Raw genomic sequence first — 13,811 nt, forward strand, 5'->3', positions numbered from 1 at the left:
GCAGGAATAAGGAAGGAAACTTCTGCTCCCTTCTGCACTATTTACATATAAAGCTTTTAGTCACGAGCCAACACCTGTGACTGAATGTCACCTCCGTGAAATGCCTTGGGACATTTTGCTATATTAAAAGATGCAAGGTATCGTTGCTTGCTGCCCTTCTTTAATGAAAATTGTAAACTTGGATGTACAACTAATTTATTCAGTTAGCAATAAATGTAGTGAAAAGTTGAAGACCCAACAGAGGTCCATGGTGTTTACCATGTCCCATCAAGAAGAATAACTTCACCCTCATTCCTTTTTTTTTATAATGGAACCAATTTGGGTGAGGTGGGTTAGACATGGGGAAGTGCAGCAGAAGGGGAATGAGTAACGATGGGGTAGTGTAGCAGTGTGGACTTGTTGGGCCGAATGTCCTGTTCCCACACTGTTGGGATTCTATGATTCAATTTGTAATGCATGTCATAAGGCTCCATCAAGTTTTGTGCACTTTTAATTTTTCTCGTCTTTAATGAGGAAAATAAAATCCAGAGGCATTTATTGTAAGTTTTACATAACGTTTAATGACAGCAATACAGATAGTTAAGTACTAGCATTTAATATACAAGCAGAGATACACGGAACAAGGAAAGGCTTTGAAACGAAGAAAATAAAACACATTTCCCCTACACAAGATAACATTAAAAAACATTACAAACAATTTTGAGGGGAAATTGTTCAGCATTACACCTTTTTAATATTTTTTCCGGGTTTCTTTTGCTGTATAAAACAAGACAATGTGCATCTTATATTTGTACTGTCTCTCTACAGATTTACAGCCAAGTAGAAAATCAGGTCAAGCAGCCAAGAATTCTCTCTCCACCTCACTCTCTCTGTTCAAGTAGGTACCAGGGGTTAGATGTGGCAGGTAAAGTTCATTCAGGCAAAACTTCAACTTCAAAATCAAATTTTTAAAAAGGTACTATTACAGATATACATGATCCAGAAACTGTATTCCCTTTTAAGAAGTGGGGATGAGGAGTAGGGGCAAGTCTGATTGACAGTGCTTACAGTCAAGAGTATGTGCATGCATACTGCACTTGTTGACTGTTTACATCAATACATGGTTTAGTTAAGCCTTTAAAAGGTCATTAACACAATCCAACAGCACAGAATTGACTTATTTATTGATTCTGATGTGTCAGTGGCAACCAGTAGTTCTGGAGGTACTTTTAAAGTCTTTGCACCAATCTCTAAATTTTGAATCTATGAGCCAGTTATTTCACCAAATGTACATTTTATCTCCTTCAAATGCCCTGACCAAAAACAAATATTGGGTAAATTGTTAAGCCATAGGTTTTCTGCCTCTGAAAGACGACCTTCTGCCTATTCCTTTCATAAAGTCAAGGACACTGGTCCCCTCAACTGAATTATGCCCTAACTAAAATCAGCTAACTTAGCAGAGTGGGCAAGCAAAGTTCAAAATCCTTGTGAGGCACAATGTCACAGCTTAATAATTCTTTTATTTAACATTCTAGAGTGTCTCCCAGCACAAAGTCTCACCTGTTGAACATTGTCCCCTTCTGGCCCCAGCCACCTTCATAGAATCAGCCCCACCATGCATTTGCAAACTCTGTAGCAGGATTCATCTCCATGACACCTCCAACTGAATCTAGCAAAGTAACAGCACTGACATCAATCAACTGGATCACAGTGCTAGGATTCAAGAATGGTTCTAACCTGTCTCACTTGAATGCATTTTTATCAGACTACGGAAAGAAAAGACACCAGAAACAGCCCGCGGATCTGTCAGTGGCGGTAAAGAGAAATTGCAGGTTAATGTTTTGGGTGTGGACCCCTTTTCACAATCGAATACCATTCCATGCCAAAAACTGCAACCTGGATATCCAGAATGTAGTCTGCCCTACAATTCTTGTTTTTAAATCTGATTTTCAAATTTTAATTAGTTATTTGATTCCTACCAAAAAGAGATACTTTGCCTAAACTTTTTGTCTTACATTCATCTCTCTTTCCGGTATATTCCAGATCTGTACCACCAAGTGACTACATTTTTTAAATTTTGTATTAATACTCAAAAAATCCACTAGGTAAAGATACATTTGTCCGATACAGACCTTCAGACTCTACAACCATTCGGACTTAAGTTTCCTACATTTCCATAGTGATTAAACTTCAAAAGTATTTACAGTAATTGGCTGTAAAACTCTTTGGGACATCCTGAGGTTGTGAAAGGCGCTATATAAATGCAAGTTCTTTTTATTAAAAATTGAAGTGCAGGCTAGAGTCAAGGCTGAGCAATCTCCCCAAGAGTATGTAAAAGTACTGCACTGTACAGAGTAGCACTTTGGAATCTCAGATCTCAGTTCACAGGATCCATAACCACTAGATTCACTAGAGGTTCTAGGCTCTAGCTCACAGGACCCAAAACACTGGATTCACTGTCCCAGTTGACTCAGATCAAGAACTTGTGTGATCCTTAACCAGTTTCACAATGCACATCAAAAACAGAACCAGTTTGTTGCATTAGTTAAAGAGCAGATTTGGAAATATTTGCACTCCAAACCATGAGAGGCATCCTGTTTTAAAATAGAACTTGACAAGATACCTACCTCATGTACAATAACGTCTAAGCACGGCCAGAGATCAACAATTGAAACGACATATCTGTTACGTATTGAAATCTGAAACATCAGAAAGCAGCAGAGGATCTGTCAGCATCAGTCAGAACTTGGAGGGGTCTCCAACACCTCATTTAAATGGCTAATCTTCACATACGTGCTAAGACAGTGAGTGGTAGCAGAGTATTTAACTAAGAGAGTTATCACAGCCAAGACTGATTCTGTCCTCACATCATATCCAGACCTGTATATTTTCCAGTGTTGATCACTGAATACCAGTCATGACCAAGTGCTTTTGCCCCTCCAGCCCAAGGCTGCTGAGCCCAAGTGTAGCACCCATGGTATTGCCCTGAGCAAGATGCCAAATTCAGTTTGGCTCAGAAGCAACACACCTGGGATCTGCCTGATCTACAGAACTTATCCATTCATTGAACCAACTTTCTGAAGGTCTGGAGAGAATCATCACAATTTTAATGAATACTTTACTAACAAATAAGCTTAAATGTTTTTTTGAATACCATGCAATAAAATCACCAATATCCTTTGAAAGAATATACAAGCCATGGAGTCCATCGCTGCTATAAAAATGCAGAGGTTTGGTGGATTCAGATGCGTATCATTGTAGACTTCTATCTTGATAACTTACTCTAAGGAGTTTATGTGAGGATGTGGATTCTAGAAGTCTTACTAAGAAACAGAGAATCTGGATACCAAGAATCAACACCCCCTCCGATATCCACAGTGTTTACCCAATGCTCACTTATCACTTACAGTCCCATTGGCACAAATTGCCTATCCAGGTGTTCCATTTTTCATGAAATCTAAGAGTACGTGGCTATGTGCTGTTCAACCACATTGGGCATCACAGTCCCATCTTCACCCAACAACAATGCAATGGTATCATTTCTATGTCACCAGATAGTGATCATACAGATGAGTGGGGTCCCTAACTGAGGCCAATCGTAGCAACCCATCCCCACTCAATATTCTGTGCTGAAATCAATTATCACAGCACAGTCCAGGAGACCAAATTTCAGAAAGTCCTGGTCCGTATAGCCCAGTACTGCACAGGTGGCCCATTTGCCTACTGTGCCATCTGGGGAAGTTTCTAGAACAGCAATTTCTTTTCCTGTCCAAAGCCAAAATGACAGAATGCTCAGCAGGAGAAGAGAGGAGCTAGAATTGGGGCAGGTTTCAAATCTCCTCAGCAACAAGCTGTTTATTAACACTTTTTTTTCCAAAGAGAGAGAGTTAAAATGAAAATACTTTGTAGTAGCTAAAAAAAAACAATAGAAGCAGGTATTATATCCAATAATTAGTGACAGATTGGGAAGGAGAGATCAGTGATTGATGCTTGCATCATTGGTGGTACAAGTCGGTTGCACAGTGACAAACCAGCCCCCGGTACCTCCACTTGTTTTTTGACTTTGAAAGGTAGATTTATTTTGGGTTTTGGAACGGCACTGACTGTGTTGTACATCTTTACTGTGAGGCCTGTGATGTTGGGTTCTCCGACTTGCTCTCTTGGCTCGATGGAGGCTTACTGTTCCAGGGGCTGTTGGCTCCCAGCGCAGGGGAGTTGTTGAAGCTGTCCTCGTCGTCTATGCCATTGGTCGCATCATACTGTGTATTCTCCAAACGTGTGATAAGCCGCTCGTCCTCATCGCCAAACTCGCCCCCCATCAGGGTGGGCTCACCCACCACCATCACGTCCTGTAACAGGGAGGTGACCTCAGCTCATTTAAAGAACAATTCGCAACAGGATAGACAAACAGACCCATACAAACACGCACATGCACAGAAACACCTGAACACAACAATGACTTGCATTTATATAGCGCCTTTAACATAGTAAAAACATTCCAAGGTGCTTCACAGGAGGGCAAAGCAAGAAAAAAAAGACACCAAGCCAAATAAGGCAGCAGTGGATAATTGGCCAAATACTTTGTCAAACAAATAGATTTTAGTGAGAAGAATCTTGTAGGCAAGAGAGTTAGAGACCGGAGCTTGAGGAAGGAATTCCAAACACTCTTGGAAATCTACTCTTTTGAATAAGACTTGTGTCACCCATCCAAGTATTTAAATTTTGCAGGTGCCAGTGTTGGACTGGGTGGACAGGATTAGAAGTCACACAACACCGGGTTACGGTGTTGGAACATAACGGGGTGTCGTGTGACTTATGACTTTGTCCAAGTATTTACTGTGTGGCTTTTGACCTTTATGCACTTGTGATGGCCTTTTAGATGTGGAGGAGGAGAGTTTTAGGGAGGAAGTTCCCCAACAGCTAAAGGCATCCCTGCCAATGATGAGGCAGTAAAAATCAGGGAAGCACATGACACCAGAACTGGGGAACGCAGAGATCTGGGAGGGTCATATGCTTGAGGTAGTGAAAGGAGAAACTATGGAAAGATTTGAACACAAGAATGAGAATTTTAAATTCGAGGCATATGGGTGTGAACAACAAAAAGCAAACAATCAAATTTAATCTGCACACAGAACTCTAGACATACACCTAGATGTACTTACAACAGAGAATTATCTTGCCTAAGGTTTTCACATGAGTCTACAGTAGACCACAGTGTTGGAACTCATGTGCCAATCTGTTAGTGTGTTCTACCCACCACTGACATCCATTTCCTTCACTGCCCTCACGATCTACAGCCCCATCTTTCACACTCCCAGACACAACATTTTGTCAGGAGAAAAGGTAGACAACCCAAGTCTCAGCTGGTACCACCCTATAATTAGCTTGAGATGGGACCATTCCCTCCTTCTCCCAAACAGAACTTCCAATTCACTTCAGCAAATCTAGATGGTCAGAAACTTAACCATTGGGTGAAGTTTGGGTAAGTTCAATAACCAACGTATCTGATAAGACAACTCTTCCCTATTTATTATTTGCTCTCTCCATCACTTAAATTCCCATCCACCCCTCCAGCTCTTGAAGATATGACTTACTGACTGTGAATCTGGGATGCACGGTCCCACCATCTAGCCCTTGGGTGAGGTACCTGAGTGGTCATCCCAGACCAGGCAGTACCAGTGGTAAATAGCTTAGAGTTCAAAGCTGACACTTCATAGAAAGAGTGAAACAAAGTGACAACAACAACATAAAATCCAAAGAAAATCTCCCAGAAAAAGTGGAAAATCTGCTCATTTCCTGTCCTTGTATGGTTCAGTGAGTGAAGGGCAAAGAAACGTGGATGCTTACAGGTACCTGACTGGACAGCGCAAAGCTACTAGCCGGACTCTTCTTTTTGCTGTTGCTGTTGGCATTAGAATTGGGGCCGCTGCTGATGGTACTGCCCCCTGACATTTTCCTTTTCCTGCGTTTGCTTGGTGCCTGCCTGGCTGGTTCAGCTGCCAAAACAAGCAATCAATATCAATTAGTAATGATTATAATAATTATTATATAGTATTATATTATGATGCAGTAATAATAATTATAATTAGTAATTTTACCAAAACCCTTAAACCTGCTTAAGAGGTATTTTATCTCAATTCAAACCCCCTACAGTCAATTTTCATTGGTCTGTTGTTTAGGAAAATGGAGCCCAATCACTTACTGCCAGGGTCTAGCTCTATCACATTACTCCACGTCAATAACAATTTTCTGTTTCTACATCAGCTGTCCTAGTGCTACTTTGAAAACCCACAGTCTTCTAGTCTGCCTTGCTTAAAGTTGTACGCATGGGTGTGTGTCAACTCACTTAAACTGATTGAAATAAATGGTTTACTCATCATCGTGTTATTTTGGACACTGGTTTCCAGAAAGGATTGTCTTATTCCATTACCCTGGTGGATGTCATCATAAAGCCTATTCAATTACTGTTAGTCATGTGAATGTCGATGACTAATGTTACTCGGCTTCATGCATTCACACACAGTATTGACAGACATATTTGTCCAGCAAGGCAAGAAATTGTTTTTTTCTCCTCTCCATCTTCTAAAGAATCATACATCAGTTTAAATGCAAACTCATCAAGAATTGATCTAAACATCTTTGTAGTCTCAAGTCACTCATAGAAGTATTGGGGAACATAGGTACTGGTCTTTATACTATGTGGTGAGCATTCCCTTATGTCTGTTAACAGGTTTGAAGCTAACCCAAAACTGGCCTTCGAGCCTCATTACCATGATTTAGGGAGACTGTCAGCTCTTCCACATGCGCCTCATTTGTTTTGAAAACATGAATGCCAGAATCCTTGTCTTCTCAGTAACTGTAAGTCAAGGAGGGATAACCAGAACAGCAATGATAAACAGGGGTTGCCCAATCCTTTCTTTAGATGGCAGACCCAATTTTGGAAAGGTCATCTGGGTGCAGGGGTTTGATTACTAACGTGGTCCCTTGTTACGCCCTCTAAATGAGAGCAACTAACTTCCTCATGGGAGTGTTTTCGTAAATGGATAGTCATTATTCTTCTCACTTTCTTCCACTATTGGCAGATATATAGTAATGAAAGAATAACAAAGTCTCTCATGTACTTACCGGGGGGAGCAACCATCCGCTGCCACTTTTGGAACAGGCATGTCTTGAGGCAATCCCTTGGGCTTAAGCTGTAGGTTTTATGCCTGGACATTAACTCCTGCATTGGCTCTAAAATAACACAGAGCTGCCAGATGGAGGAAGGGAGTGCAATGGGAAGCATGAGGAGGAAAGAATGAATTTATACCAGAAGGAGAATAAGGGTTTGATGAGTAAGAAGCAGAATGATATAAGAGACAAAGAGGAGAAAAATATTATGTTATGCACCTTGATGCTCATAGGATTGTACTTAACATTGATATTCGCTCATTGGGATGTTTCAGCTCTTTCAGGACATTGTAAATCATCATCTCAGAATTGTCCATGCCTTAGTAGGATAAAATTTTGTTTTGTTCTGAATAACACAAGATCAGCTTGGATCTATTTTGAGCCTAAACAAGGCTCACCCAAAGTTGTCCCCAGGGCTCCATTTTAGTTGGGGATGAACTGCCAAAGTCATTCTACCTCCAGAAGCAGCTGATGCCAATGGTCAGGTAGAGAGGGCTCACATTCACTCACCCTCTGGCAAGATGGAGAAGGAGAATATGAAGAGGGATGATTTCAGGCAGCAGTTCTCAGGAGTACTGTGGAGCTAGAATCACTACTTCTTCTGAGCTCATAGAGGAAAGCTCGGTGTAAGATGCACCAATGCCTTTGAAACTTGCAAGTATCAGACCAAGGTCCTGATGCCCTCAGCACTGGTGAAAACAGAGGTGTCCTTAAAGAAAGATTCAACCCCTCATTAGGACTTGCAATGGACCTACACCTCTTTAGAGCCCTAAAACTATCTGACACGAGTATTACTTTCAGGCATCCATGAACTTACAGCATCTCCAGGTTTTACACCCAGGAAAGAAGACAAACAAAGATTAAACTTTACCCAAAGGCAAATCAGGAAGAATTTAAACCCAACAACGCATTCCCTCACTTTATATGGTGCAAAGTTTATTCCAAAAATCTTTCTTCATGTGAACACAATCATTCACAAATCTCCTATCCATCCATTAAGATCCTGAACCAGCTGTGCTGGCAACTAAATTCCTAATAATGCATCTCCTACATTCATTGCTTCATGCCCAATTAAACAGGAAAGAGTGCCTGCAAAGATATCAATGCACATATGAACAGGTTCAACAACAGCTTCTTCCCTGCTGTTATCAGACCTTTGAACAGACATCTTAAATGTTATTTCTGATCTCTCTCTCTGCACCTTCTCTGCAGCTCTAACACTGTATTCTGCATGCTGTTCTGCTACCCTGGTGCACTTTGTAGGGTACAATCTGACTGTACATCACACAAAACAACATTCAATCATGGCATCTCAGTACATGTGACAACAATAAATCAAACTCAGACTCACCCAGAATTCTCACCAGTCAATCTGGAATAGACTGAAACCTTTAAAGTTTTGGCAAAGGTGAGACTGTTGACATGCTTGCCGAGCTGGCTTGTTTTTGTTCAGACATTTCATTACCATGCCAGGGGAATAAATTCCCAGCGGAGAAGAATAATATCGCTTCATCAGAGGCTCCATTAATGAGGTCACCTAGCTTGGTGACAAAACATCTGAACAAAAACAAGCCAGCTCGGCAAGCAAGTCAACAACCTTATGTTGAAATATTGAAATCATTACTGCATTTTACTGAGTCAAACATGACCATGTGTTCCAGAAATCTCAAATTGCCAGTAACATCCACACCCAGTGATGATGAAATAAAATGTAGTATGACTATGATTATCCAGGATATAAATGCTGTCATGTCCCAAGAACAAATTAAAACAAACTGATAATCAGACTTTGAACAAAGGAATCAACATCTTAATTTTTTTAATTGACACCTTGGAAATCATATATAAAATCTAAATAATCGTTCTTTTTAATAGCATAAATTTCTAATTGCTGATAGTAACAGACTCTGGTATTTGATTTCTGATTTTTTGTAATGTTATGAAGAGCCGTGTTTATGTAAGATAGAGAGTGTTACATGGAAAGAAACCACTGATGAAGAAGTGCTAAGAGGACTGATCAAAATGCCCACAGGGCATTGTAGCAGAGATGAGCAACACTGGCAGCACATGTTCTTGGCCTCCAGAATGTATGTTGCACCAGAATGGCAGGAGAATGGACACCACCAGCTGGCAAGACCTGGTGAAGCAGAACACCATTCAAGCTGCACTGAGAAACTGCGATGGTGGTACAGTATTACTGCTCACTGTCCGACATGTGATGTCAGTCACACGTAACTAGCTAGCTTGACTACATCTAATCAGAGATACATCAACCATTTTTGATCATCACTAAGTCAAATTCTTAGCACTCCCTCACAGCATTATGTAGTAACTACACTACATGTGCTGCAGTGGTTTACAAAGTGGTTCAGGTCATGCCCTCACCCTAAGCATGAACATTCTAAATCATGTATCCTTGCCCTTGGGGGAGGCGACAGCCTAGTGGTATTATACTGGACTGTTAATCCAGAGACCCAGACAACATTCTGAGGACCTGGGTTCGAATCCTGCCATGGCAAACAGTGGAATTTGAATTCAATAAAATATGTGGAATTAAGAATCTAATGATGACCATGATCCATTGCCAATTGTTGGGGAAAAAACCCATCTGGTTTTTTAACGTTCTTTAGGGAAGGAAACTGCCATCCTTACCTGGTCTGGCCTACATGTGATTCCAGACCCACATCAATGTGGTTGACTCTGAGCTGCACTCTGGGCAATAAATGCTGGCTAGCCAGTGACACCCTCATCTCATGAATGAATATAACAAAAATGTATTATGAGGCTACAGTTGCCTGGAGTTGAAGTTCAATTTCTCAGCAGGACAGTTTATTTCATTTTAAAACATAATATTAAAATAGTATTATAATCGCTTCTTCCTGGTGCCACACCACAAAATAACCCCAGTTACGAAATTCAGTTTCATAATATTTCCATGGTGTGATGTCAGTGTATAAAAGTTCAGTCCCAAAGACACACTACACAACCTATCAAGTACTAAATCAGCCCATTCTAAACCTCCAGGAGCTTGGACTCAAATAAACAATAAGTATATCTAAATATGGGATTGAGCTGCCTGGGTGTTGGGGACAAAGAGTCAGGGACTACAATTTGGCAACCCTTCGTGTAGGATGTCACAGTTTGCACAGCACTCCCATAGTCCCTAGGCATGTACTCAGATTCTATGTGGATCAGTTGGTGGAAGTATTCACAGACGTCTTTAACCTCCCCTTACTATGATCTGAAGTCCTCACCGGCTTCAAAAAGACCACCATCATGCCAGTGCCAAAGAAAAATCATGCAACGTGCCTTGAAGACTGCTGCCCAGTGGCTCTGATCTCCATAATTATGAAGTGCTTTGAGAGGTTAGTCATAGCTCACATCAATTCCAACCAACCAGGCCGCCTTGATCCAGAGCAATTTGCCTGCTGTCACAACAAGTCCACAGCAGACGCCATCTCCCTGGCCCTATGCTTATCCCTGGAGCCTCTAGATAACAAGGGTACCTATATCAGACGCCTATGTAATGACTACAGCTCTGCCTTCAACACCATAATTCCAAGCTAACTCGTCTGTAAATTCCAAGACATAAGTCTTGGCTTCCCTCTCTGTATCTGGATACGCGACTTCCTGACCCATTGACCGCAATCAACCTATTCCATGATAATCCTCAACACTGATGCCCTGCAAGGTTGCACACTCAAACCCCTACTATACTCCTTATACACTCGTGACTGTGTGGCCAAATTCCACCCCAGTGCCATTTACAAGTTTGCTGACTACACCACTGTTGTAGGTCGGATCTCAAACAATGATGAGACAGGAAAAAGATTGCGTGTTTAACAGCATGGTGTAAAGACAACAATCTCTCCATCAATGTCAGCTAAACAAAGGTGCTAGGCTTTGATTTCAGAAAGCGGAATGGAGGCCACATACTTGTCTGCATCAATGACACTGAGTTGGAGATGGTCGAGAGTGTCCAGTTCCTGGAGTGGTGATCATCAACAATCTGTCCTGGTCCACCTATTTCGAGGCAATGGTCAAGAAAGCACAACAGTGTGTCTACTTCGTCAGGAGGCTAAGAAAATTTGGCATGGCCACAAAGACACTTTTCAGTTTTTACAGCTGCACCATTGACAGCATCCTATCTGGATGCATCACAGTGTGGCATGGCAACTGCCCTTCCCAAGATGCAAGGAAGAACAGAGGACTAAGCCAAGTCCCATCTCACAAACCAGCTTTCCATCCACTGATGCCATCTATACTTCCTGCTGCCTCGGGAAAGGAACTAGCAAATCAAAGACCCTCCCACCTCTCTTCCATGATCTCCTGTTGGTAGAAGATATGAGTTTCACCATACGTACAAACAGATTCAAGAACAGCTTTCGCTCTGTTATCGGACTTTGCAAGGACCTCTCGAATATTAATGTTCATCTCTCTCTCTCTGCACCTTCTTTTGCAGCTATAACACTGCATTCTGCACTCTCTTCTGCTACTCTGGTGTACTTTGTATGGTAAGATCTGCCTGTACAGCACACAAAACAACACTTTTCACTGTAACTCGGTACATGTGACAACAACAAATCAAATTCAAACTCACATTTTTCAATGTACTAAAAATCAGCTACTCTGTTAAAAAGAAAACAAAGGCTAGAACTGGACCTGTTTAATTTGACACTACAAAGCCACTATGAAACAGCTTTCCTGGGTGAAGACATTGGATTTGAGCAGTGTCTGAGGACTACATGAGGAAATCAAAGGACTTGTTTCTTTGGGCATGTATTTGCTATTTCTATAATCAGTAGTTAGTTCCTGCAATGGTGGTTTAATAGCTGGTATGCTCCATACTTGAAGCAAGGCTATTTTGAAGAAGTGCTCAGAAATCTGGCAAAAACGGTGAACTACTGCTGGGAAATCCACAGTCATAGAGAATAAATATATTCTGCTAGAAGTAGAAATTTTCTTTCAATTTCAGTTTTCTAAGGGATGTGAGGGATAAGGACTGATGTGTTACCAAGAGGCTGTGATGCCTTGTTTCTTCCTACTGGATTTTTAAAGTAGAATGCTTTACTTTGAAGTGCCCTTACTCGGAGGTAGTTGAGAGTAGAGTTGGACAGGCCACATCTTGTGATGTTCTTTGACAACTGATCCAGCATCTGTGGGTCCTGGGACTGTGAAGAAAAAAAGAATGGAATAAGGATCAATTAATAGGTTGGTGACGATCAACTCATTAATGTCAACACTCAAGTTCTCCTGATTACAATAAATTCAAAGCATGGCTGTGGTGAGGGAGGTTAGAGAGTTATGGAGATATACAGCTTGGAAACAGACCCTTTAGTCCAACTCGTCCACGCTGACCAGATATCTTAAATTAATCTAGTCCTATATGCCAGCATTTGGTCCACATTCCTCTGAACCCTTGCTATTGTTGCAAAGTTGGGTAGAGTGTTTGTGGATTAAGAAGCAGGAAGTTCAGATTTGGTGTTTGTAAAATGCTAAGGTGGGGGAAAGCATTGTGTGATCCCTTTAAAGGATGATGTGCTTTTTCAATGCTTTGAGACATAAAATGGATGCCTGTGAGTAGGTGAAAGTTTGCAAGTATCTAGACAGTGCCAGAATTGAAACATTTGTATCAAAAGGCAGTACTATTAGCAGGCCAAGCAGCAGTTCTGTTCTGTTACCAAAACAATAAGTTTGAATTTAGCTAATCAATTTGAATCACATAGATATCAAAAACCAATTAAATTTAAATCTGATGGTTTTGACAATCTAGAACCAATCCTATTGTAAGAAAATGATATGTCATCAAGGGTACAAAAGGAGAGGGGAGTTGGGCAAAGAAAGGAGAGCTAATTGCCACCTGTCGAGTCAAAAACTCGCAAGAGAGAATCGCTGTCTCATAGTTTTCTCTAAGTCTTACACAAAGCACTATCTAAAGAACAAAGGTACCAACAGCACGAATACTTAATATTCCTGACAGAAGGATCGATCAGAAGGCATTGCTGCAGATGGTTCAACAGAGAAGGCACAGAGCTTTCCAGGAGACACATAACCTGGCTGTGATTTATTTTTATATAAGCTGGACCTGTATCTATTAGAACAGCCTACCCATTGGAATCTTGTTTTATTTGGGAATAGTTAGAAGCTAGAAGAGGTTTATTTGGCTTCTTAATTGTTTAATTAATTTGTTCTCTGTTCAAGTTAGATAAATTATTTGTTAGTTGTTGATTAGTTGGTGAGCGTCAAAAATTTATTTAACCACTAGAAATTGCTGAAGGGCAGGTTACACCACTTTTCACACTCCGTTTCAGATGATAAGGCAAGGTGTTCCTCTTTAGGTGTTTCAGTGTTAGTTCTCGGGGGTGGAGTCAACCTCTGCTTTCTAACACTATTCATACACCCATTCAGATGCCTTTCAAATGTGTAATTGTACCAGCCTCCACCACCTCCTTTGGCAGCTCATTCTACACATGCACCACCTTCTGTATGAAAATGTTGCTCCTTAGGTCCCTCTTAAATCTCTCCTCCCGCGCACCCCCCCCCACCCCCCGAGTCAGCTTAAACCCATGCCCTCTAGTTTTGAAAAAGAATGTGAAAAAGATCTTGGCTATTCATTCTATCCATACTCCATAAGATTTTATAAACTTCTATATGGTCACCCC

At 41.1% G+C, this 13,811-nt stretch overlaps 1 protein-coding gene across 8 annotated transcripts in view; it reads right to left on the reverse strand.

The window, feature by feature from the left end:
• Positions 1–539: 539 nt before the first annotated feature.
• Positions 540–13,811, reverse strand: part of ldb1a (LIM domain binding 1a) — a 112,392-nt gene continuing 99,120 nt past the window's right edge. For 7 of the 8 annotated variants that reach the window (XM_048550853.2, XM_048550852.2, XM_059653016.1 and 4 more), the window contains 4 exons: positions 12,237–12,320; positions 7,105–7,228; positions 5,827–5,975; positions 540–4,328 (listed from right to left, as the gene is read on the reverse strand). In XM_048550853.2, coding sequence (XP_048406810.1) covers positions 4,098–4,328; positions 5,827–5,975; positions 7,105–7,228; positions 12,237–12,320 — 588 coding nt within the window. In that variant the 3' untranslated portion in view covers positions 540–4,097. The remainder of the gene's footprint in view (positions 4,329–5,826; positions 5,976–7,104; positions 7,229–12,236; positions 12,321–13,811) is intronic. The other variant, XM_048550856.2, reaches the window with a different exon arrangement.

Source organism: Stegostoma tigrinum, chromosome 20 (genome assembly GCF_030684315.1).
Source record: "Stegostoma tigrinum isolate sSteTig4 chromosome 20, sSteTig4.hap1, whole genome shotgun sequence".
Classification (NCBI taxonomy): Eukaryota; Metazoa; Chordata; class Chondrichthyes; order Orectolobiformes; family Stegostomatidae; genus Stegostoma; species Stegostoma tigrinum.